The sequence below is a fragment of the Pan troglodytes genome, chromosome 6, assembly GCF_028858775.2.
Source record: "Pan troglodytes isolate AG18354 chromosome 6, NHGRI_mPanTro3-v2.0_pri, whole genome shotgun sequence".
NCBI classification, from domain to species: domain Eukaryota; kingdom Metazoa; phylum Chordata; class Mammalia; order Primates; family Hominidae; genus Pan; species Pan troglodytes.
The window spans coordinates 159487888-159510030 of NC_072404.2; the positions used below are offsets into that span (position 1 = coordinate 159487888).

At 47.3% G+C, this 22143-nt stretch overlaps 2 protein-coding genes across 2 annotated transcripts in view; one reads left to right on the top strand and one right to left on the bottom strand.

Annotated features, from left to right (window-relative positions):
- LOC134810637 (uncharacterized) overlaps nt 1-1238 on the bottom strand; it is a 25983-nt gene extending 24745 nt beyond the window's left edge. Inside the window, exon 1 of the mRNA XM_063815954.1 lies at nt 1165-1238. Within this exon, the coding sequence (XP_063672024.1) occupies nt 1165-1238 (74 nt within the window). The remainder of the gene's footprint in view (nt 1-1164) is intronic.
- The window catches only part of ARHGEF5 (Rho guanine nucleotide exchange factor 5), a 25258-nt gene extending 4782 nt beyond the window's left edge, over nt 1-20476 (top strand). Inside the window, exons 2-15 of the mRNA XM_519460.8 lie at nt 2492-5657; nt 6187-6244; nt 6675-6739; nt 6931-7184; nt 10981-11141; nt 11697-11849; nt 12117-12246; nt 12501-12575; nt 13013-13102; nt 14568-14725; nt 15350-15511; nt 16955-17025; nt 18606-18710; nt 19743-20476. Coding sequence (XP_519460.5) covers nt 2504-5657; nt 6187-6244; nt 6675-6739; nt 6931-7184; nt 10981-11141; nt 11697-11849; nt 12117-12246; nt 12501-12575; nt 13013-13102; nt 14568-14725; nt 15350-15511; nt 16955-17025; nt 18606-18710; nt 19743-19900 — 4794 coding nt within the window. The 5' untranslated portion in view covers nt 2492-2503 and the 3' untranslated portion in view covers nt 19901-20476. The remainder of the gene's footprint in view (nt 1-2491; nt 5658-6186; nt 6245-6674; nt 6740-6930; nt 7185-10980; nt 11142-11696; nt 11850-12116; nt 12247-12500; nt 12576-13012; nt 13103-14567; nt 14726-15349; nt 15512-16954; nt 17026-18605; nt 18711-19742) is intronic.
- The last annotated feature ends 1667 nt before the right edge of the window (nt 20477-22143 follow it).

Consider the following 22143-nt stretch of genomic DNA (forward strand, 5'->3'; position numbering starts at 1 on the left):
TGCAGTGATGTGATCTTGGCTCACTGCAGCCTCTGCCTCCTGGGCTCAAGGGATCCTCCCATCTCAGCCCCCAAGTAGCTGGAACTATAGGCACGTGCCACCATGCTCCACTAATTTTTGTATTTTTTGTGGAGACAGGGTTTCACCAGGTTGTCCAGGCTGGTCTCAAATTCCTAGATTCAAGCAATCAACCTGCCTCAGCCTCCCAGAGTGTCAGGATTATATATATAAAGTGCATTGGGAAACTCAGTTTCTCATCTGTAAAATGGGCAGAATAATGGTACCCATCTTATACGATGACTCTTAGATGTATGGCATATACATATTTAAAGAAGCATTTCATTATTTTTAATGACATGTATGCAGGAAAACCTTAGTGTTTCAGAATGAAAAATAAGAAAAATTAATTTGTTGTGTATACAGCTCTAAATGTTTAAAGTTCTGTGTAAACTGTTAATCATGATTTTAGGAAAAGGTGGGCATTTTCCATTGAAGTAAAAGGATCACATTTTATTCTGACCTGAATTTTATTCTTTATGTGAAAAATATTTATTAAACACTGAGTATAGGCCAGTATTAGGCTAAGTATGGATAATTCAGCAAGTCATAGTTCTTAATCTCATAAATTTTACTATCTATTGGTTGCAATAGAGGGTAAATCAAAATACACACATCATTATATAATTATAATTGTATAAATGCTACAAAGGAAAAGTAAAGTGAATTATAGTTGGTAAGTGCTACAAAGAGGGGTACAATTTAACCTAGTTAAAAGATCAGGGGAGGCCGGGTGCAGTGGCTTACGCCTATAATCACAACACTTCGGGAGGCCGAGGTGGGTGGATAACGAGGTCAGGAGATTGAGACCATCCTGGCCAAAATGGTGAAACCCCGTCTCTACTAGAAGTACAAAAATTAGCTGGGTGTGGTGGCACACATCTATAGTCCCAGCTACTCAGGAGGCTGAGGCAGGAGAATCGCTTGAACCCGGAGATGGAGGTTGCAATGAGCCAAGATTGCGCCACGGCACTCCAGCCTGGGTGACAGAGCAAGACTCCGTCTCAAAAAAAAAAAAAAAAGAAAGAAAGAAAAAAGACTGGAGGAAACTGAAGGGGTAAAACCAGGAAAATGTAATACCACGAGTAACAAGAGAGTATTTCTAACCTCAGTACTGTCAAATACTGACAAGAACCACCCAAAATGAAGATCCATAAGGTCTTCTTTGGAACTAACAACATGTCGATTGTAGGGAATATTGGCAGAATGCCGCTATCAAAGCTCGGTTGGAGGCAGGTGGGATGTGAGAGTATGAAGACAGCAGATAAGAGCAACTCCTTCTAGTCATTTGAAAGATGAGAAGAATGTGGGAATGCTTCCATACCCCAGGGGTGGTTCAGCAGGGATGTTGAAGGTATGAGTGCACAGGGTTCCTGGGGAAGCAGGCTAGAAATGACAGAGCATGGAAAGGAGGGATACGTCTTTTCCTGACTGAGGGTGGAAGATAGAAAGAGTGGAAATACAGGTTGCTTTGGATTGCAAGAAATTGAGGTGAGAGAAACCCAGTTCCATCAGTTTCTATTTTCTTTGCAAAATAGGAGATGAGGTGTTCTGCTGGAAGTGAGAAGAAAGGCAGGAAGGTCGAAATCAAAAGACAGGAAGGTCAAAAGAATTAATGAGAAGAGTTCATATGGATACTGAGGCCAAGGGGAGAGTAAGGTGATGCAGAAAGCACCCTTCTGTGGTCTTCCTTCAAGGTGGTAATGTGTCTAGTTCAACACTAATCCAATAAGGCTGTTATCATCCCACTTTACAACAGCTGCCTCTAGAATTGGAAACAAAACTGTTAGTTACAATGCTGTAGTAGACACTATGTAAAATAGAAAGATGAGTAAACTCCAAACCCTCTGTAAAGAAGATGAAACCATAGCACCTCACACATTGGCTATCATAGCCTGGCCTATTTTAACTGATGTCCACAGCTTAAAAGGAAGACCCTCTCCTGACACTGCTTCTCTGGCCTAATAGATCTGAGGTGTGTCCCTTGCTGTGTCTGGGGGTTATATGAGGATGAGTCACTCCTAGTGTCCGAAGAGTAGACAGGGAGAGACAGAAGATGACATAATGGAGTCTAGAGAGAACTAACAACTGGGAGCTTCTGGGCACTCTCTGACAATGGTCCTCTGCTATAATTTAATTGTTCATTATGACCTGTTTCCCTCACAAGACCACAGGCTCCATGACGACAAGATCTTTGTCTCATTCACTACTGAATGCCCCACACTTAACAGGGTCGCTAGGAAAATATTTATGAAATAAATACATCAATGACAAGTTTTTTAGAGGCTATTGCTTATTTTGTTGAGAACCTGTTGTCTCAAAGAATGACCCTAAATGGAACCAAATAAATGCATCACTCTTCTTTTTGATGGTCTCTTCCTCTGATAGGTAAAAGCAGAGTTGTTAGAAACATTTGTCTTTGATTCCTCCTTAGGATTCAGCCCTGATGGAGGCTGAGGAGGCCCAGCATGGAGCCTCTCCTCCCATCTCTGCCATAGAGGAATTCAGCATTATCCCTGAGACTCCCATGAGGAGCAGCCAGGTCTCTGCCTTGGGGCTTGAAGCTCAAGAAGATGAGGACCCATCCTATAAGTGGAGAGAGGAACACAGACTCTCAGCAACTCAGCAGAGTGAGTTAAGGGATGTGTGTGACTATGCGATTGAGACGATGCCCTCTTTTCCCAAGGAAGGTTCTGCAGATGTGGAGCCCAATCAGGAAAGCCTTGTGGCTGAGGCCTGTGACACTCCGGAACACTGGGAGGCAATACCCCAGAGCCTAGCAGGCCGACAAGCAAGGACTCTAGCTCCCCCAGAGCTCTGGGCCTGCCCCATTCAGAGTGAGCATCTAGACATGGCCCCATTTTCCAGTGACCTGGGAAGCGAAGAAGAGGAGGTGGAATTTTGGCCAGGACTTACTTCTTTGACATTGGGATCTGGACAGGCAGAAGAAGAAGAGGAAACCTCTTCAGATAACTCTGGTCAGACCAGATATTATTCTCCCTGCGAAGAGCATCCTGCAGAGACCAACCAGAATGAAGGCTCTGAAAGTGGGACTATCAGGCAGGGGGAAGAGCTGCCATCTGAGGAGCTGCAGGAAAGTCAAGGGCTCTTGCATCCCCAGGAGGTCCAAGTTCTGGAGGAGCAGGGACAGCAGGAAGCAGGATTTCGGGGGGAAGGAACTCTGAGGGAGGATGTTTGTGCCGATGGGCTATTAGGGGAGGAACAGATGATAGAGCAGGTTAATGATGAAAAGGGAGAACAGAAGCAAAAACAGGAACAGGTACAAGATGTGATGCTTGGGAGACAAGGAGAAAGAATGGGGCTCACTGGGAAACCAGAGGGTCTGAATGACGGTGAGTGGGAGCAGGAGGATATGGAGAGGAAGGCTCAGGGTCAGGGAGGTCCAGAACAGGGAGAAGAGAGGAAGAGGGAGCTGCAGGTGCCAGAAGAGAATAGGGCGGACTCTCAGGACGAAAAGAGTCAAACCTTTTTGGGAAAATCAGAGGAAGTAACTGGAAAGCAAGAAGATCATGGTATAAAGGAGAAAGGGGTGCCAGTCAGCGGGCAGGAGGCAAAAGAGCCAGAGAGTTGGGATGGGGGCAGGCTGGGGGCAGTGGGAAGAGCGAGGAGCAGGGAAGAGGAGAATGAGCATCATGGGCCTTCAATGCCCGCTCTGATCGCCCCTGAGGACTCTCCTCACTGTGACCTGTTTCCAGGTGCCTCATATCTCGTGACTCAGATTCCCGGGACTCAGACAGAGTCCAGGGCTGAGGAACTGTCCCCCGCAGCTCTGTCTCCCTTGCTAGAGCCCATCAGATGCTCTCACCAGCCCATTTCTCTACTGGGCTCCTTTTTGACTGAGGAGTCACCTGACAAGGAAATAGATCAAAACAGCCAGCAAGAGGGATCCAGGCTGAGGAAGGGAACAGTGTCCAGCCAAGGGACTGAGGTGGTCTTTGCCAGTGCATCTGTGACTCCTCCAAGGACACCAGATTCAGCTCCTCCCAGTCCTGCTGAAGCCTACCCCATCACACCTGCCTCGGTATCTGCCAGGCCCCCAGTTGCCTTTCCCGGGAGGGAAACCTCTTGTGCTGCACGTGCTCCAGAAACTGCCAGTGCCCCTCTCTCAATGGATGACCCATCTCCCTGTGGGACTTCTGAGATGTGCCCGGCTGTCCTCTATGGCTTCCCCTCCACCGGGACCAGCCCTCCGAGGCCCCCAGCCAACTCCACAGGCACCGTCCAGCACTTACGGAGTGACTCCTTCCCTGGTTCTCACAGGACAGAGCAGACTCCAGACCTGGTGGGAATGTTGCTTTCCTACTCCCACTCAGAGCTGCCCCAGAGGCCCCCCAAACCTGCCATCTACAGCTCTGTGACCCCAAGAAGGGACAGAAGGAGTGGTAGGGACTACAGCACCGTTTCAGCATCCCCTACTGCCTTATCCACGCTGAAGCAGGACTCTCAAGAATCCATCTCAAATCTAGAGAGACCCAGCAGTCCTCCCAGCATCCAGCCCTGGGTCTCCCCACATAATCCAGCCTTTGCCACAGAGTCTCCCGCCTACGGTTCTTCCCCATCCTTTGTCTCCATGGAGGATGTGAGGATCCACGAACCTCTGCCCCCTCCTCCCCCAGAGAGGAGGGACACCCATCCCTCCGTGGTGGAGACAGATGGCCATGCTCGTGTAGTGGTTCCCACGCTGAAGCAGCATAGCCACCGTCCTCCATTGGCCCTAGGTTCAGGGCTGCATGCCCCCCATAAAGGCCCACTTCCCCAAGCCTCTGACCCTGCTGTGGCCAGGCAGCACCGACCTCTGCCATCTACCCTAGACAGCTCCCACCATGCTCAGGCCACCCCCAGGTGGAGATACAACAAGCCACTACCCCCTACCCCTGATTTGCCGCAGCCCCACCTTCCTTCCATTTCTGCTCCTGGTAGCTCAAGGATCTACAGGCCTCTACCCCCACTACCCATCATAGACCCTCCCACCGAACCACCCCCATTGCCCCCAAAGTCCAGGGGGAGGAGCAGGAGCACTCGGGGAGGACATATGAACTCAGGGGGTCATGCCAAAACAAGACCTGCTTGTCAAGACTGGACAGTCCCCCTCCCTGCCTCTGCTGGACGCACCTCCTGGCCCCCAGCCACAGCTAGATCAACAGAGTCTTTCACTTCCACCAGCAGGAGTAAGAGCGAAGTGTCCCCTGGCATGGCTTTCAGCAACATGACAAACTTCCTATGCCCCTCTTCCCCTACCACTCCCTGGACTCCGGAGCTCCAGGGACCCACCTCTAAGGATGAAGCAGGGGTCTCAGAACACCCTGAGGCCCCTGCGAGAGAACCTTTGAGAAGGACAACCCCTCAGCAAGGAGCCAGTGGCCCAGGGAGGTCACCTGTGGGCCAAGCAAGGCAGCCAGAAAAACCCAGCCATCTGCACCTGGAGAAGGCGTCCAGCTGGCCCCACAGGCGGGACTCAGGGAGGCCACCAGGGGACAGCAGTGGACAGGCTGTGGCTCCTAGTGAGGGGGCCAACAAGCACAAGGGCTGGAGCCGGCAGGGCCTGCGCAGACCTTCCATCTTGCCTGAGGGCTCTTCAGGTGAGCAAGAACCAGGACCACAGTGACACATCAGACCAAGCTTTTCCCAGCTCTTCCCACCTCATCCCATCTTCTGTCCCTAGGGTTCCTAACATTCTCTCTGCTGGCTTCGCTCACGTGTGCCTAACCTCAACACAGAGAGAGCCCCGAAGTGCCCTCCAAGCTCCTTGGGATGCTCTTCCTTCTTCTTCCCCTCTATCTCCCTGTCTCTCCCTCAACCAGCACCTTCTTTGGATGTCCCAAGGTTATTTTGGGCTCCCTTCTACTCTTCAGTTACAGTCCCTGCTTGCTCTCCTCCTGGGTAGTAGAAAAGGCCTTCTGTACTTGTCCCAGTCCCATCCTGACCCGTGGCTCGGGATGTCACTGGTACTGATCTCTTTCACGCTCTCTGCTTTGCCACTTTCTTCCCTCCCAGTTTCCCAATAAAGCCCATTTTCCCTTCTGGACCCCTACATCTCCTGCTCTAGATCTTCTTTGGCTCTCTCTATCCCTCTGAAATCTCAGTTATCTTCCCCATTTCCACTTTTAGATTCAAGAGGTCCAGCCGTGGAGAAACATCCGGGACCCTCAGACACTGTTGTTTTTCGGTAAGTCACCCTCTCCCCTAACAGCCACACTGTACTCTCTTCACTTGGGATACTGAGAGTCCCCTAGTGAGGATTTCAGTTGATAAGGGTTCTGAGACCCCGAATGGCTCATTCCTGTTTCTTCTTGGTGTAAGGAGAAGAGAGAGATGCCGGGATGCCAGTTTAGGGAGATTGTCTTTATCTACCTCATTCGGTCAGCTGAGCCTACGAGTCATCCATCTTCCCAAGCCCTATGGCTGTGAACTAAACCCCACAAAAGCTCCACGTTAGCCCAAGTGGGTCAAGTTGCAACTCTGTGCCTCTCCGGGGGATTTGGTCTTGACATCCCAGCACACATCCCAGAGGCTAGAGACTTCGTCCCCCACAGTCACCTGGGGTGCTCTGTGTCTAATGGCCAGTAGGTACCCCAGAGCCCTTCTTTACTCCACAGGGAGAAAAAACCAAAGGAGGTGATGGGAGGCTTTTCAAGACGCTGCTCCAAACTCATCAACTCCTGTGAGTACCTTGAAGTGGAACTATAGACCCAGGTGGGCATTCTGCCCAGCACTGGAGAGGGGCTTGTGGCTGTCAGCAGTGGGGTGGGGATGTCCCTAGCGAGAAGGCATTGCAGAAGATCTGTTTCCCTGCCTCCGCTCACCGTCCCTTCTTCCTGCTTCTCTTCCTTCCCATGCTTCTTTGCCCTGCAGCCCAGCTGCTTTACCAGGAGTATAGTGATGTTGTCCTGAATAAGGAGATCCAGAGCCAGCAGCGGCTGGAGAGCCTGTCCGAGACACCCGGGCCTAGCTCTCCGCGGCAGCCTCGGAAGGCCCTGGTCTCCTCCGAGTCGTACCTGCAGCGGCTCTCCATGGCCTCCAGTGGCTCCCTCTGGCAGGAAATCCCCGTGGTGCGCAACAGCACCGTGCTGCTCTCCATGACCCACGAAGACCAAAAGCTGCAAGAGGTACTGGGCAGGCCACGGTGGGGAGGGGGCTACAGAAAAGATGACAAGGTCTTGTTTGCTAGCATCCTTCTCTCCTGCTCACCACTGCCACCAAGAGTCGGCTGTCCCCACCACACAGGCGCGTGTACATGCCACAGCTGTGGGTCATGTCCATTCTGAAGAAGTTGAATTGTTTTCTGGATTTCACCACCTCCCCTTTCATCCTCACCTCCTCATGCCATAGGCCACTTGCTCCTACCTGCTGTTGGTCTGGGCTATACATGGTGGCCATTGCCTCTGAATTTGTGTGGAAGAATGTGGAGTTAATCCCATCATCACTGCTGTTTCAGGGTAGAGGAAAACTTCCCTGTTCAACCAGGGTTTCAGGCTACACTACAGTTTTCCTCTTTAGCCAAGGCACATTCTGGGGCTCTTTGTTGGGTCCCTTGAAGAGGGCCCCTTGCAGCTGTCCTGTGGTCCATCAATCTAACAGGGGCCTTAGAGTGATCATCAGTCCCTGCTTGGTTGTTACTCCCAACAGCAAGACTGAACTAGAGGCTGTTTGTCTGATTCTAAGCTATTACCATTAGTAAGTTTTACATGGAGAGCGCCTCTTATTAATTTGTCTGAAATATGGGGTAAAACCTTTCTTCCCAGAAAGACAGTATGGAACAATGGAATAGAATAATGTTTAAGAAATTAGGTTCTGGAAGAAATGACCTGGATATGAAGACCACTTTTTTTTTTAATTATTAATTTATTAGAGACAGGGTCTTGCTCTGTCACTCAGGCTGGAGTACAGTGGTACAATCATTGTTCACTGCAGCCTCAACCTCCTGGGCTCGAGCAATCCTCCCGCCTCAGCCTCCCAAGTAGCTAGGACTACAGGTATGTGCCACTATGCCTAGCTAATTTTTTAATTTTTTGAAAAGATGGTGTCTCACTATGTTGCCCAGTTGTCTCGAGCTCCTGGGCTGAAGCAATACTCCCGCCTCGGCCTCCCAAAGTGCTGGAATTACAGGCATGAGCCACTGAGCCCAGCCCCAGAGCCCACTTTAATATTTCCAATTTACCTTTGGCCAAATGACATGATCTTTCTAAGCCTCGTTTGTAAAACTGAGGTTTCCTCATTTGTAAAACTGAGATACAAACAGTTACTGCAAGAATCAAGAAACATGAATGCCTGGTACATAGTAATTTCTCAAAAAATGTTGACTTTTCATTTTAAGTAAGCCAGACCTAGGTTTGAAACATGACTTCACCATTTACTAGCTTAGGCAGCCTTACAACATCACTAAATCTCAGTTTCCTCACTTGCAAATTGAGGATAATAATGCCTGCCTTTCAGGGTTGCTGAATGGTTTAAATGAAATAATGCATATCTAATTTAGCTGTAATATTTGATGTATAGTTTCATAAATATTAGTGCCGTACTCTCTGCCTTTCAGAGGCAGGGAGGAGTAAAATTTGGGCCAGGGGGACTTATGGATAGACAATGCTTTTACCAAGTCAGAGAGAGAATACATTTTTAGACTTTGCAAAGTTCAGACTTGAGAGCCCTGTTGTGGCTGCAAATTTTTAAGCACAGAGAAGATATTTAGAAAATAACTCATCTTCCCCATATTTGTTGACCAAACAGTGGGAGATGACACGAGTTCTAGCTCTCTTTTACCAACTCCAGCATGCTGGGAAGTCCAGCAGGGCTCCTATTCCAGCCCTGGTCTCATGTTTGTGAGAAGAAAGGGCTTTACATTTCTATCTCTTAAACACACATATTCATTTTATAAAGTAGTACGTCTGGGGTTCACAAAGTGCTTTCACAGGCTCCATTTCTTTCGACTGTTGCATCTTCCACAGTGAGATGGGGGTCACTATATCCACATAAAAGGACACGAAAAGTGAGATTCAGAGAGGTTAAATGAGCCACCCAAAGTCAGTCGTGTAGTGAATGTTAGAGCAAGGATGCAAATGAGCCTTCAGTGTCCCTGTTTAGGGTTGTCGTATGGGAGGGTCATCTGGCTGTGTCATTGGTCATCCAAGTCATCACCAGGGTGTGTCTCCTTTCTCTTTTCTATCCAGGCATCTCTCTTGAGGCCACATGCTTGGATGAAAAGCATGAGGAGCCCAGCTACAGGCATGGTCATGAGTCATAGCGCCCCCTGCTGGAACCTCCAGACAAGTTCTCACATGCTGGGCATGCATTAAACCACAGCTGCGCCATCTTGTTCTCAGATATCCTGCTTCTGTCTCCTGCTTCTCATCTGTCCTCAAACCTCAAACTGAGCTCATCACCTTCATCCCCTAAATCTATGCCTTTTCAAAGTTCTCTGGCTCGGTAAATGACTCCATCATTCACCCAGGTGCCCGACTCAAAAAGCTTTTGCTGTGAGTACAAAACATTAGCTTTGAACCTTCCTTCTCTTTGAGGCCCCATTTCTAGCAAATAATCCAACCCTTCCAATTCTACCTCATAAATAATTATAAAATTAATCTACTTCTCTTCAGCTCCATGGCTATTCAGACCTTCATCTCTCATGTGGAATTATTACAACAGTTTCTTAACATGGATGGCTTTTGCTTCTTTTCATCTTTTCTTCTCATTCTGCTTAGAAATAACTTTATGAAAAACAGGCTGGGCGCAGCGGCTCACACCTGTAATCCCAGCACTTTGGGAAGCCGAGGCAGGTGGATCAACTGAGGTCAGGAGCTTGAGAACAGCCTGGCCAATATGGTGAAACCCTGTCTCTACTAAAAATACAAAAATTAGCTGGGCGTGGTGGTGCATACCTGTCATCCCAGCTACTCAGGAGGCTGAGGCAGGAAAATGGCTTGAACCTGGGATGCGGAGGTTGCAGTGGGCTGAGATCGTGCCACTGCACTCCAGCCTGGGTGACAGAGCAAGACTCCATCTCAATTCCAAAAAATAAAAAAAATAACTTTATATAAAACAAATCTGGTCAAGTTATTCTCCTATGTAAAGCCTGTTTTCATTGTCCCATTGTCTTAAGTCCAAACAATTTTACATTGTTTACATTACCCTCCAGGCCTCCTCGACTGCTGCAGCTTCATCCCTGGCCACTACTGCTGTACACTTGGTTCAAAAAATGCTCAATTTATGTAGTTTAGTTTGTTTGTTTGTTTTGAGATGGGGTTTCACTCTGTCACCAGGCTGAAGTGCAGTGGTGCAATCTGGGATCACCGCAACCTCACCTCCCAGGCACAAGCAATCCTTCCGCCTCAGCCTCTCAAATAGCTGGGACTACATGTGCACGCCACCACATCCGGCTAATTTTTGTATTTTTTGTAGAGACAGGGTCTCTCTACGTCGCCCAGCCTGGTCCTGAACTCCCAGACTCAAGTGATGCACCCACCTCAGCCTCCCAAAGTGTTGGGATTACAGGCGTGAGCCACTGCACCCAGTCTACTTAGCTTTTTTAATATAAATTTCATTGTGTATATTAAAGATATACAACATGATGTTATGGGCTACATATAAATAGTAACAGAATTACCCTAGTGAAGCAAATTAACATATTCATCTCACTTTGTTACTCATTTTTTGTTCTTGTTTTTGTTATTTAGATTTCTTGAAAGCATATTTTTCTTTTATACCTTTGAAGGCCTGTACCTGTACCCTAGATTAAATCCTACTCAAATGCTCTTCCCCTCCCCGCAGATCAACTTAGGTTCTGGTGTGACTGTGAACCATAAAAGGATCTTGCTCACCGCTCTATCCCCAAAACATTACACAGTGGCTGGCATATTCCAGGGGGTAAATAAAATCCTTAATTAATCTTCCTCATCTCCAACCTCCTAGGTCAAATTTGAGCTGATTGTGTCAGAGGCCTCCTACCTGCGCAGTCTAAACATAGCTGTGGATCATTTCCAACTTTCAACTTCACTCCGGGCCACACTTTCCAACCAGGAGCACCAATGGCTCTTCTCTCGTTTACAGGATGTGCGAGACGTCAGCGCCATGTGAGACTCCCCTTCTCCTAAATACCACTCACTCAGCCTCACTGTTGTTAGGCTTTAAATGTTCCATTATTTTTTTCCCCTCTTAGAAACCCTTTCATTTTCACAGTTATGGGAAGAAATTGGGCCTCAGTTTCTTCCATGATTCCCGATGGTTATAGGAAGAAGAATGGCAAGAAGAGGAGAGGGTCTGTGGGTGGATAGATCCATTAATGGATAAGTAAATGAGCAATGCTTCCTGGGTTGAGGTTTTGGATTACTGTGGTCATGCACTGCATTGGAGATGAGGTGGAAAAACCATCTAAAGATCAGAAAACCTGAACAGGGTCAAAAGAAGAATGAGAAATGGAATATTAGAATAAAAGTGTTAAATCAGGCTCAAACTCAGGACAGTTTTGGAGTGAATTCTAGTGCATAGCAAGGAGCACAGAGCGGAGAGTCAATAGAAGTTATTGGCTAATGGAGTGAAGAAGTCACCAGCTCAGTGTACATCAGGGGCCAGTCAGCTGCTTAGCTGAGGTCCAGAAGTCTCATGAGACTCGTTTAAATCCTGTACAGGTTCCTTTCAGACCTGGAAGAGAACTTTGAGAACAATATCTTCTCCTTCCAAGTATGTGACGTAGTCCTGAACCACGCCCCAGACTTCCGCCGGGTCTACCTGCCTTATGTCACCAACCAGACCTATCAGGAACGCACCTTCCAGAGCCTGATGTGAGACTCATCCCCCATTTAATCCCCATGTAGGCCCTGAGGTGACCATGCACCAGTCCCCAGCCCAGAGGGCTATCCCAAGAGCACACTTTCCCCATTCCGCCCTCTGTATTGGTTACCCCAGCATCACATCTGATCGCCCTGTACATCAGCTCCCACCGCTCTTTCCCAGCCCACAGATACTCCACTGACCTCCCTTCCCCGCACCTTCACTGCATCCCCTTGCTCCCCACATCCCCCCTCCCCTAAGGCTCACTCTCCGTGCAGGAATAGCAACAGCAATTTCCGGGAGGTCTTGGAGAAGCTGGAGAGCGACCCCATCTGCCAGCGCCTTTCCCTCAAGTCCTTTCTGATTCTGCCCTTCCAACGCATCACCCGCCTCAAACTGCTGCTCCAGGTAGGGCAGATGCTACCTTGATCCTCTCCCCTTAACTCAAAGGGATGCCCTCAGGAAGACCCACAACAAAGGACCAACCATTCTTCTGCCAGGTGTCCACATCCTGTCTCCCTGCTGCCCACTGCCTGCTTGCTTGGAAATATTTGCTGCTAAAATGTGGTCCCTGGGCTTCTCCATTCACCAGCCCCCAATCATTTCTTCCTGTTTCCCATTTCTTCCTCCCATCTCACTCCTGCCTACTCTCTGTTCAATAGAACATTCTGAAGAGAACACAGCCTGGCTCCTCGGAGGAGGCAGAGGCCACGAAGGCACACCACGCCCTGGAGCAGGTAGGCAGCCACCACCTCCACTCTGACCCTCTGTGTGTTCTTCTCAGAGAGGTCTTTCCCACCTAGGCCCATGACTCCAGGGAGCATGGGAGGTGGGACCCTGTTGGGAGAGCTCAGCCACCTCCCTGCATCCGCCAAACTTCCAAACATACACACCCCACGGCCACCTCTCCCACACCGAGCACACTCCACATCAAGGGACTGTGCCCTCTCCACCAGCACCCCCACATTCAGTCTCACTTTTACTCAGTCCAGGAATGTTCTACCAAGTCATACAAAGTTGCCTAGGACTTGTGCTTGATACTGCCTGCCCAATTCCAGCCTGGGAAAAATGACCGAGGCTGTCATAACCTATTTCCAGATTGCTTGTAGGAGACTCAAAGGTCAAAGCCTCTAACACAGTGCCCTTCCCCTTTCCTCACTCTCTGCACCCCTAGCTGATCCGGGACTGCAATAACAATGTCCAGAGTATGCGACGGACAGAGGAGCTAATCTACCTGAGCCAGAAGATTGAGTTTGAGTGCAAAGTGAGTTGGTCCCATGCACCCCATCCCTGCCCATGAACTCCCTTAACATGTCCTGCAGATCACCCCCTAACCTGGAACCACCTTGCTCACATTATCCCCAGCCCCTCCCCTCATTTCTGCCCACCTTCTGTTCTGTCCTATTTCTGGGAGGCCTACTTGAGTCTCCAAGACATACTGCTAAGTGAAAAGATGAAGGTAAAGAATTGTGTGTATATTATATCACCTTTGGTATAAAAGTGGGAGGATACAAATCTATACAGGTATCTGCTTGTGTGTGCATAAGGAAACTCTGGAAGGAGAACAAGAAAAAAAGGAATAGTGGTTACCTGAGGACAAGGGGGGTGCATTTGAGAAATGGGCAAATGAGAGAGAACTTTTCAGGATGAGCCTTTATAAAAGAATGTTTTGGTGCTTGAGTCATTTATTACTTTATCAAATCTCTTTCTAGTCTAATCAAACCCACATAAGATTGGATCCAAATTTAGAGCCAGCATCCCTCATTGAAATACAAATCTAAAATAGACATTCCACATTCAAATTCCAACTTAGAACAGATACTATCTTTTTTTTTTTTTTTTTTTTTTTTTTTTTTTGACAGAGTCTTACTCTGTCGCCCCAGGCTAGAGTGCAGTGGTGCGATCTTGGCTCACTGCAACCTCCACCTCCCAGGTTCAAGCGATTCTCATGCCTTGGCCTCCCGAGTAGCTGGGATTCCAGGACTGCACCACCATGTCTGGCTAATTTTACTATTTTTAGTAGAGATGGGGTTTCACCATGTTGGCCAAGCTGATCTCCAACTCGTAGCCTCAAGTGATCCACCCACCTCTGCCTTCCAAAGTGCTGGGATTATAGGCGTGAGCCACCACGCCTGTGCTTAGAACACATACTATCTTTACACTCCTGAAAAAGAAGGAAAATCCCTTATTCACATACTAAGCATAGACCACACCCTCATCTTTAACCAAATTCCAGCTCCAAGACGCCCCACCTAGTTCTTCTCACCCCCATGTTTGATTCCAGCTGCTCACATATCTCTGGTATAAAAAATGGAATTGATACCAGACCTGCCTCTAATATTTTATTTTAACCTCTAAGACACATATAGTGTTCACTGACTTGTTCCATCACATACCCTGATTACACTCTTCCATCCCTCCTTCAGTTCAGGCTTCTAGGGCAGAGCTGTCCCACACACTCACTATCCTGAGTTGGACCATAGGCATCTTCTATTTACCTGAGCATACAACCATGGGAGCCACACACCAGTGGACAGTGGTAGTTAGAGGGTTCAGAGAGAAAGAGAATCTAAGTGATGGGTTATGAGCCAGAAGGCAGATGTGGAAGAGATGCTTGTTCAAGGTGGAACTTGCATGGAAGTGGCATGGGGAGGAGGGTGGGACTGGGAGCAAACCTCATGCTTCTCCCATCTGTGACACTGCCTTCTCTCTCTTCCTCTGCCCTGTAGATATTCCCGCTCATTTCTCAGTCACGCTGGCTGGTGAAAAGTGGGGAGCTGACAGCCTTGGAGTTCAGTGCTTCCCCAGGGCTACGAAGGAAGCTGAACACGCGTCCAGTCCACCTGCACCTCTTCAATGACTGTCTGCTGCTGTCTCGGCCCCGAGAGTCAGTGACTGGAGTGGCAGGCCAGGGCACAAGAGGGGAAAGGGATGAGGAAAGAGGGGGGTCTGAAAGGGAGAGAGAAGGGTCGTGTTCCTAGAAGAGCCCTTCTCAATGGCTTAACCCATAGAGCCCAGGTCATAGCCTAGAGAAGAGAAAAACAAGCCCAAAGCAAAAAGGGGATCCCATCAAACTATATCATGAGACCACATAGCAGGACATGTAATATGGTATAGACACAGAGCAAAATGTAGCAAATTAGCTTATCACATTCTCACATGAGTCTATTTGTGGCTTCTTTGGACTGGCCTCAACCAGCTATTCTAGAGATACTTAGCTAATTCCAGATCTTAAGTCTCTGGTCTTAAGGTTCTTGGGAAATGTATATAAATTCCATCTCTTCACCTCTTTAAAGTGGTAATGTATCCATTGCACTAGGTGTGTGGTTTGCCAGACTAGGACAAATCCCTGAGGACCCTGGAGCTACCATCTTGGGAGCAAGTTAGGACCATCTTATGGTTTTTGTGGGAATTTGCAGGCTGTAGATGTAGGGATTTCGAACCCAAGGTTATGAGGGTAGGTGAAGTATGGAAACTCTAGAATCAGGTTGAAAAGATTTGTATTTTGCAGGGGTAGCCGATTCCTGGTATTTGACCATGCTCCCTTCTCCTCCATTCGGGGGGAAAAGTGTGAAATGAAGCTACACGGACCTCACAAAAACCTGTTTCGACTCTTTCTGCGGCAGAACACTCAGGGCGCCCAGGCCGAGTTCCTCTTCCGCACGGAGACTCAGTGAGATGGGGCTGGGCAGAGGAGCTGGGGGTGGGGGAAGATGGGCAGCCTAGAAAAGAAGTGAGACCAAGGCAGAAAATGTGTCCAGAAGACAGCCACAGCCTCATTTAGCCCATTCTGGACTGGGGACCACCATAGAGAAATTCAAACTCCTAAAACTAATGGATAACTTGCAGGAGATTGGGGTGGGAGAGGGTACAAAGTCAACACCGAGGCTTAGCATCTATTTTATACTCTTTACTCAAGAAGGACAAGGTCTGTGTAGTATCAGAAAGGAGAAGGACTGGTATGGAGTGAGCAAGGAATTGGAATACTGGTATCTGTGAGCACATGCCTCCATGCCTGAGGCAGAAACCCTTCTATGCCCCAGCTGGTCGGCACAGATGTGAATAAGACAAGTGCTGGGTGACTTTTACTTTCTGTGCTCCCATCTTCCAAACCAGTCCTCTATTGACCAGAAATCCATAGTGTTGAGAATGCTGATTTGCTAATGTTTTCAATAATAATAAAATAAAATACATTCACACAGACATACATTTTTGAGAGTATTAATAGTACCTATAAAATCTGGAACACAGTGCCTGCAATAATGAACATGTAAAAGCCTGTAGCTGTTATTGCTATTATAAAAGATATATGAACAGTCATTTAAAAGTTTGACGTATCTAAGTGTTTGAGGATCCCTATGTTGTAGACACTTTTTCAGTTTTGTCCCTTGGAAGATACTTCAGAGTGGGACCGATAACACCTGTTCTCATTTATTGAACAGAAGGACTAGTATCGGAGTTTGTGTGCAAAACAGCACATAAGTCAAATAATCAGGGCAGATGCATGTTGTTGGTTTGGTGCTTTGGGCACTGTGCCTGGAACAGTAATAGTCCGTTCCCAGTTACCTAGGCACAACTGGGCACAGAGGCTAACAGAATGCAGAAACCTTCAGATGATTACAAACCTAAGCTTGGATTACACCGTGCAACAACAACAAATAAAACAGTAGACATATCTCCCTGATCTAATTATTATTATGAAACAATGATCATCTCTGAGATAGTTGGTTGAAGGGAGATAGGCAAGCGAGTGTCAAGAATCATGCCAAATGATGGAGGGAATCTAAACTGAGATGAACACTTCGCTTAGCACAATTTCCAAAACAGAAAATCTCCAGACTTTATGACTAATGAACTTTACGCCCCAACTTGGAAGATATGAGAAGCCATTAGGAGGATAATTCTGGAAAGAGAAGAGGAAAAGTAAAGTGTGACAAGACACATTCACATATAGTTCAAGATTGTGTCATGTTTCCAACCAAAAAGAGTCCTATATAGTTTTTGATAGAAGTCATGGAACTAGATAAGTCCTTCCCACAGTCTTTTGCCATCCCCATCCTTGGCCCTCCTCCTACACCCCCACAATTGATGCTATGACCCTGCTTTGTTTTCTCAGAAGTGAAAAGCTTCGGTGGATCTCAGCCTTGGCCATGCCAAGAGAGGAGTTGGACCTTCTGGAGTGTTACAGTGAGTGAGGGTCTAAGAGGGAGAGAAAAGCAAGCAGGGTCAGATGTCACCTTTGGATACAGGAGTTTAAAGGGCTGGGTGGGAACTCTAGGCTTCCATTTATTGATAGTCCGTAAAATGTCAGAGTGGAAGATTGGCCTCTAGAGCTTAAAAACCTGAAATATATCGCCTAAAACTGCTCATCACTATGGCAGTCCCCCTTCCCCATACATTCCCTTCCTTGGGCAATAGTTTGCTCTTTTTAAAAATATTTGTCCCCTTAAGTCTAAGCTGACATTATTTTGCCTAGATTTTACCTGCTTGAAGGTCTTGTGGGGGTAGGGGAAGAAAGCCTGACGGTGGTGGGAGGTGTGCAAGAGGATAGCACCCCAGATCTATCTTGACCACACTTCTCCTAAGAGGATGACCTGAGGTCACCTACCCCCCAGGCTTCTGGGTGCCCATGGGGAGCCACAGGCACACACACATTATGTATGTGTCTGTGTTCACACCAAGACTGGACTTCTTATGCCTCTCATGTCAGCCCCACAGTTGTCCTCCAGCAAAGATTCCCTAATTTAAATCCAGAGAGAATCTGATCTCAACCCTGGACCTTTAGTGACTGAAAAGAACAAACAACTACAAGGAACCCTGGGAATGAAGTAGGAGAGCCGTGTAGTAACTGAACGCTGTTAACTTGCTCACTGTGCGCTCCATCTGCTGGCTTCAGTTCCCCAGTGGGTGAGGAGGCAGGAGCATTCTTCCTCCTTCATTTTGACCTTGTGAATGGCAGATGGGGAGGATCTTGAGAAAGCAAATAGTAATGCAGTATTCCGTTTATTTTACAAGAGAATCAAGGCAGTGTGGTAACATAAAAGAGCCATAAACCCACATATGATGGAATACTGAGAGGTGAAGCATTCTCTGAGGCTTGTTTTCTTGAGCTTCAGATCTATGGACATGTCCCCTGGTTCTCAAAAACATAGAAATAGAGAAATCTTGAATGTCCTCAAGATTCATCTGATCAACCTTGATCAGTAACCATCTTGATCATTCATAGATGAGGAAACTGAAGCTCCAGGGCATTCAGTCTCTTGCTTAGGTCAAACCTGGGACACCACTAGTTAAGTCTTTCTTGGTTCCACATCTGGTGCTGGGAAGAAAATGAAGAATAAGACACAGACTCCGATTTTATAATCCAGTTGGAGAGGCAAAACACATCCATGTAGCAGTTAAATAAGGGATAAATGCCTTGGCATGAACAAGCAGTCTTAAAAGAGTTCAGAACCCATTGAAGACTAGAGTCAGGGACGGTTTCAGAGGGAAGATGGGTCATTAGCTGGATCTCAGGTATTTGAGATGATCACAGTGTATTTCTCAACCCGTCTCCTCTGGAGAAGTGGAATTTTTGGTCCATTTCATTTCTGGTATGTCTATTTCTTTATTAACCATTTTCAAATTTCCTCTTTTGTCTGTGACTTTCAACAGCCCAAATCTGTCTCTATCTCAAGTCCTCCCACGCCACCCGTCCCTCCAAGTCCCTGTCTGTGTTCCAATCCCCTGCCTCTCCTAACCTCTCTTCACACTCTTCTCTTCCAAAGACTCCCCCCAGGTACAGTGCCTTCGAGCCTATAAGCCCCGAGAGAACGACGAGTTGGCACTGGAGAAAGCCGACGTGGTGATGGTGACTCAGCAGAGCAGTGACGGTAAGCCTGAGCATGCGTGAGCAGCAGGCCAGGCACTGCAGGCAGGGCAGTGCTGTGAGTGTGTTCATTTCCTGCAGCTGTCGTGACAAAGTACCATGGACTGGGTGGCTTATGGCAACAGAAATGCATTCTCTCACAGTTCTGGAGGCAAGAAGTCCCAAATCAAGGTGTGGGCAGAGCCATGCGTCTTTTGAAACCTGTAGGGAAGATCCTTCCGTACCTTTTCCAGTCTGGTAGCCCCAGCTGTTCCTTGGCTTATGGCAGCATCCCTCCAATCTCTGCCTCTGTCTTCCTGTGGCTAGCTGCCTTCCTGTGTCTGTGTCCAAGTTTTCCTCCTTTATTTTTTTATTTTATGTATTATTATTATTTTTGAGGCAGAGTCTTGCTCTGTTGCCCAGGCTGGAGTGCAGTGGCGCAATCTTGGCTCACTGCAACTTCCACCTCCTGGATTCAAGTGATTCTCCTGTCTCAGTCTCCCAAGTAGCTGCGTGAGCCACCACACCTGGCTAATTTTTGTATTTTTAGTAGAGATGGGGTTTCACCATACTGGTCAGGCTGGTCTTGAACTCCAGACCTCAAGCAGTCCACCCCCCTCGGCCTCCCAAAGTGCTGGGATTACAGGCGTGAGCCACCACGCCCAGCCCAAGTTTTCCTCCTTTATATAGACACCTGTTATACTGGATTAATGGCCGCCTTACTCCAGTATGACCTCACCTTAACTTTATTAATTATATCTGTGGCAACCTCATTCCCCATAAGGTCACATTTTGAGGTACAGAGGATTAGAACATCAACATAAATGTTGGGAGGGACACGATGCAACCATAACAGTGGTGAAGGCTCAGGAATGGACAGCTGTAGACTTGGCCACACCCAGGGCCGCCATGTTAGGACACTTGGAGGCTGGGTTTATGCTGGAGGCTCCCCAGTTCACTCAGCCTGAGGATTCAGAAAAGTCTCCAGGAAGGTGATCCAGAGAAGCTATCGTGAGCCTTTCCCAGGTAATTCTTCCCACTCACCCTGTGCCCACAGGCTGGCTGGAGGGCGTGAGGCTCTCAGACGGGGAGCGAGGCTGGTTTCCTGTGCAGCAGGTGGAGTTCATTTCCAACCCAGAGGTCCGTGCACAGAACCTGAAGGAAGCTCATCGAGTCAAGACTGCCAAACTACAGCTGGTAGAACAGCAAGCCTAAGTCTTCTCTGAGAGGAGTTTCGTGAGCTGAAGAACAAGCTGCTCATGGCAAGGGCTGGCCCCAGAACCCTGCAAGAGAGGCCTTCTGTGGATGGAGAACTAGGCCTTCTCAAAGCTCAAGGACAAAAGCCAGCTAACCCAGTCCCTCGGCCCAGGCCTCCTTTCGTGCTTTGTGCTTGGTGGGGGGGATTTCGAGGGACTTTGCACTGGACTCTGGGAACCTTTCATCATTAAAAAAAAGGGGACCATTGGGGCCTGAGCCAAGGAACTTTCCTTCTACTGCCTTATAGTGCTTAAACATTCTCCGCCTCCAGGGTGCAGATTCAGAGCTGGCCAGAGTTTCAGTGATAGCCGTATGTTAAACAGAATCTCACCTCAGTCTCCTGGAGGGAGATGTTTAAGAGGGGTTAACACATCAGATGGGAGGGTCAGCCCGGTGACCTCCAAGGTATCTTCCAACCTAGAAATTCGCCATAATTATGGTGCAAGGTCAGTGTGTCTCTGAGATCTATGTCTGTTGGTGGCAATGTGAGGGTGATACTCTCTCACTCTAATAAACTTGGCACTTCTCCGAGTATTTTCTTCTCAAACTCCTCAGCACTGAAAAAGGTTCAAAACATGGAATCCCGAGAGTTCCTGCCTGTTGGGTTTAGGTGTCATAAAAGTCTAAGGTGGTGCATAGGTGATGGCAGTTCCTGACTCCTGCTTTCTGACCCCTGAGAGTTTGGACAGATTTTCTGCTTGTTACAGCTTCAGAGGTTGTAGAAAAAGTTAGAAGTAATTGATAGGTGATGAAAACCCCATCTTTGCTGTACCCATAAGGTATAGATATAGACTAGTTTGGGTGGATTGGGCAAATCCAACTCCGACCATCCATGATTTTATATTGTGACCTGAATTATTGCGAAAATATCTTCTCAGCTGCTTTAGCTTTCTTCTTTGTGAAAGGCAGAATGGAAAGAGGCCTGGGATCCAAGTGACAAGACCCAAAGTGCAGGCCCCACACTGCCACAGTTCAACCCTTCTGTGTCTCTGTGCCCTGAAATGTAAAACATGGGCTTGAACCAAGTATCGTCCAAAGCCCTACTTAACTCTAACAAATGTGTTATTCTCTAGTTTCTTTCAGGTTGCCTGTCTCAGTTGAAGAATATGACTAAATTTTTTTCTCATTAGCATCCATATATAACAATACCATAGTCATCTTTTATGCCATCTTTTCATCTATAATAGTCCTTCCTTTGATACTCTACTACTCTGTTTCATATTTAGGAGGCTCAAAAGTAGAATTGCATTGCAGCCTCGTACAAAGGTAAGAATGATGCTATAAAATTTGTCCTAGGCCCACTTAACAATGATGTGACATATTTGTCATCCTTTTAATAACACACACTGTTTTCAATGTATCCTAACATGTTAGCTTGCTTAATTTTTTATTTTTTAAATGTTTTAAGTTTAATTAATTTTTTTGTAGAGACAGGATCTTGCTATGCTGCCCAGGCTGGTCTCAAACTCCTGGCCTTAAGCAATTCTCCTGACTTGGCCTCCCAAAGTACTGGGATTACAGGCGTGAGCCACTGTGTTTGGCCAGTTTACTTTATGTTGAAAAAAATCATCACCATAACCATTAAGATGTGGGCTAGGCTGGATGTGGTGGCTCATGACTGTAACCCTAGCACTTTGGAGGCCGAGGCGGGCGGATCACCTGAGGTCAGGAGTTCGAGACCAGCCTAGCCAACATGGTGAAACCCTGTCTCTACTAAAAATACAAAAATTAGCTGGGCATGGTGGTGCGTGCCTGTAATCCCAGCTACCCAGGAGGCTGAGGCAGGAGAATTGCTGGAACCCAGGAGTCAGAGGCTGCACTGAGCCAAAATTGTGCCACTGCACTCCAGCCTGGGCAACAGAGTGAGACTCCATGTCAAAAAAAAAAAAAAAAAAAAGTTGTGGGCTAATATTATTTTATCATAAACAAGATGACATTGCTAAAATATCCAAAACAGGATGGTTTTAGAGAAGTTCAATTGAGGTTTTTCACTCTTTTCAAAAAGCCAGATTTTTAAAGTAAATAATATATATTATTTGTATATGCTATAATTTGCATATACTAACATAAAATAATAATTGATTCATATTGATTGCAATAACAGTAATTATAATCCAAACTATTTGTACAAACTAGTATTTGAATACTGGCCATATGGCTCAAACAGTTCCATATCCAGCCCTATATTATTTTCAAGGCAA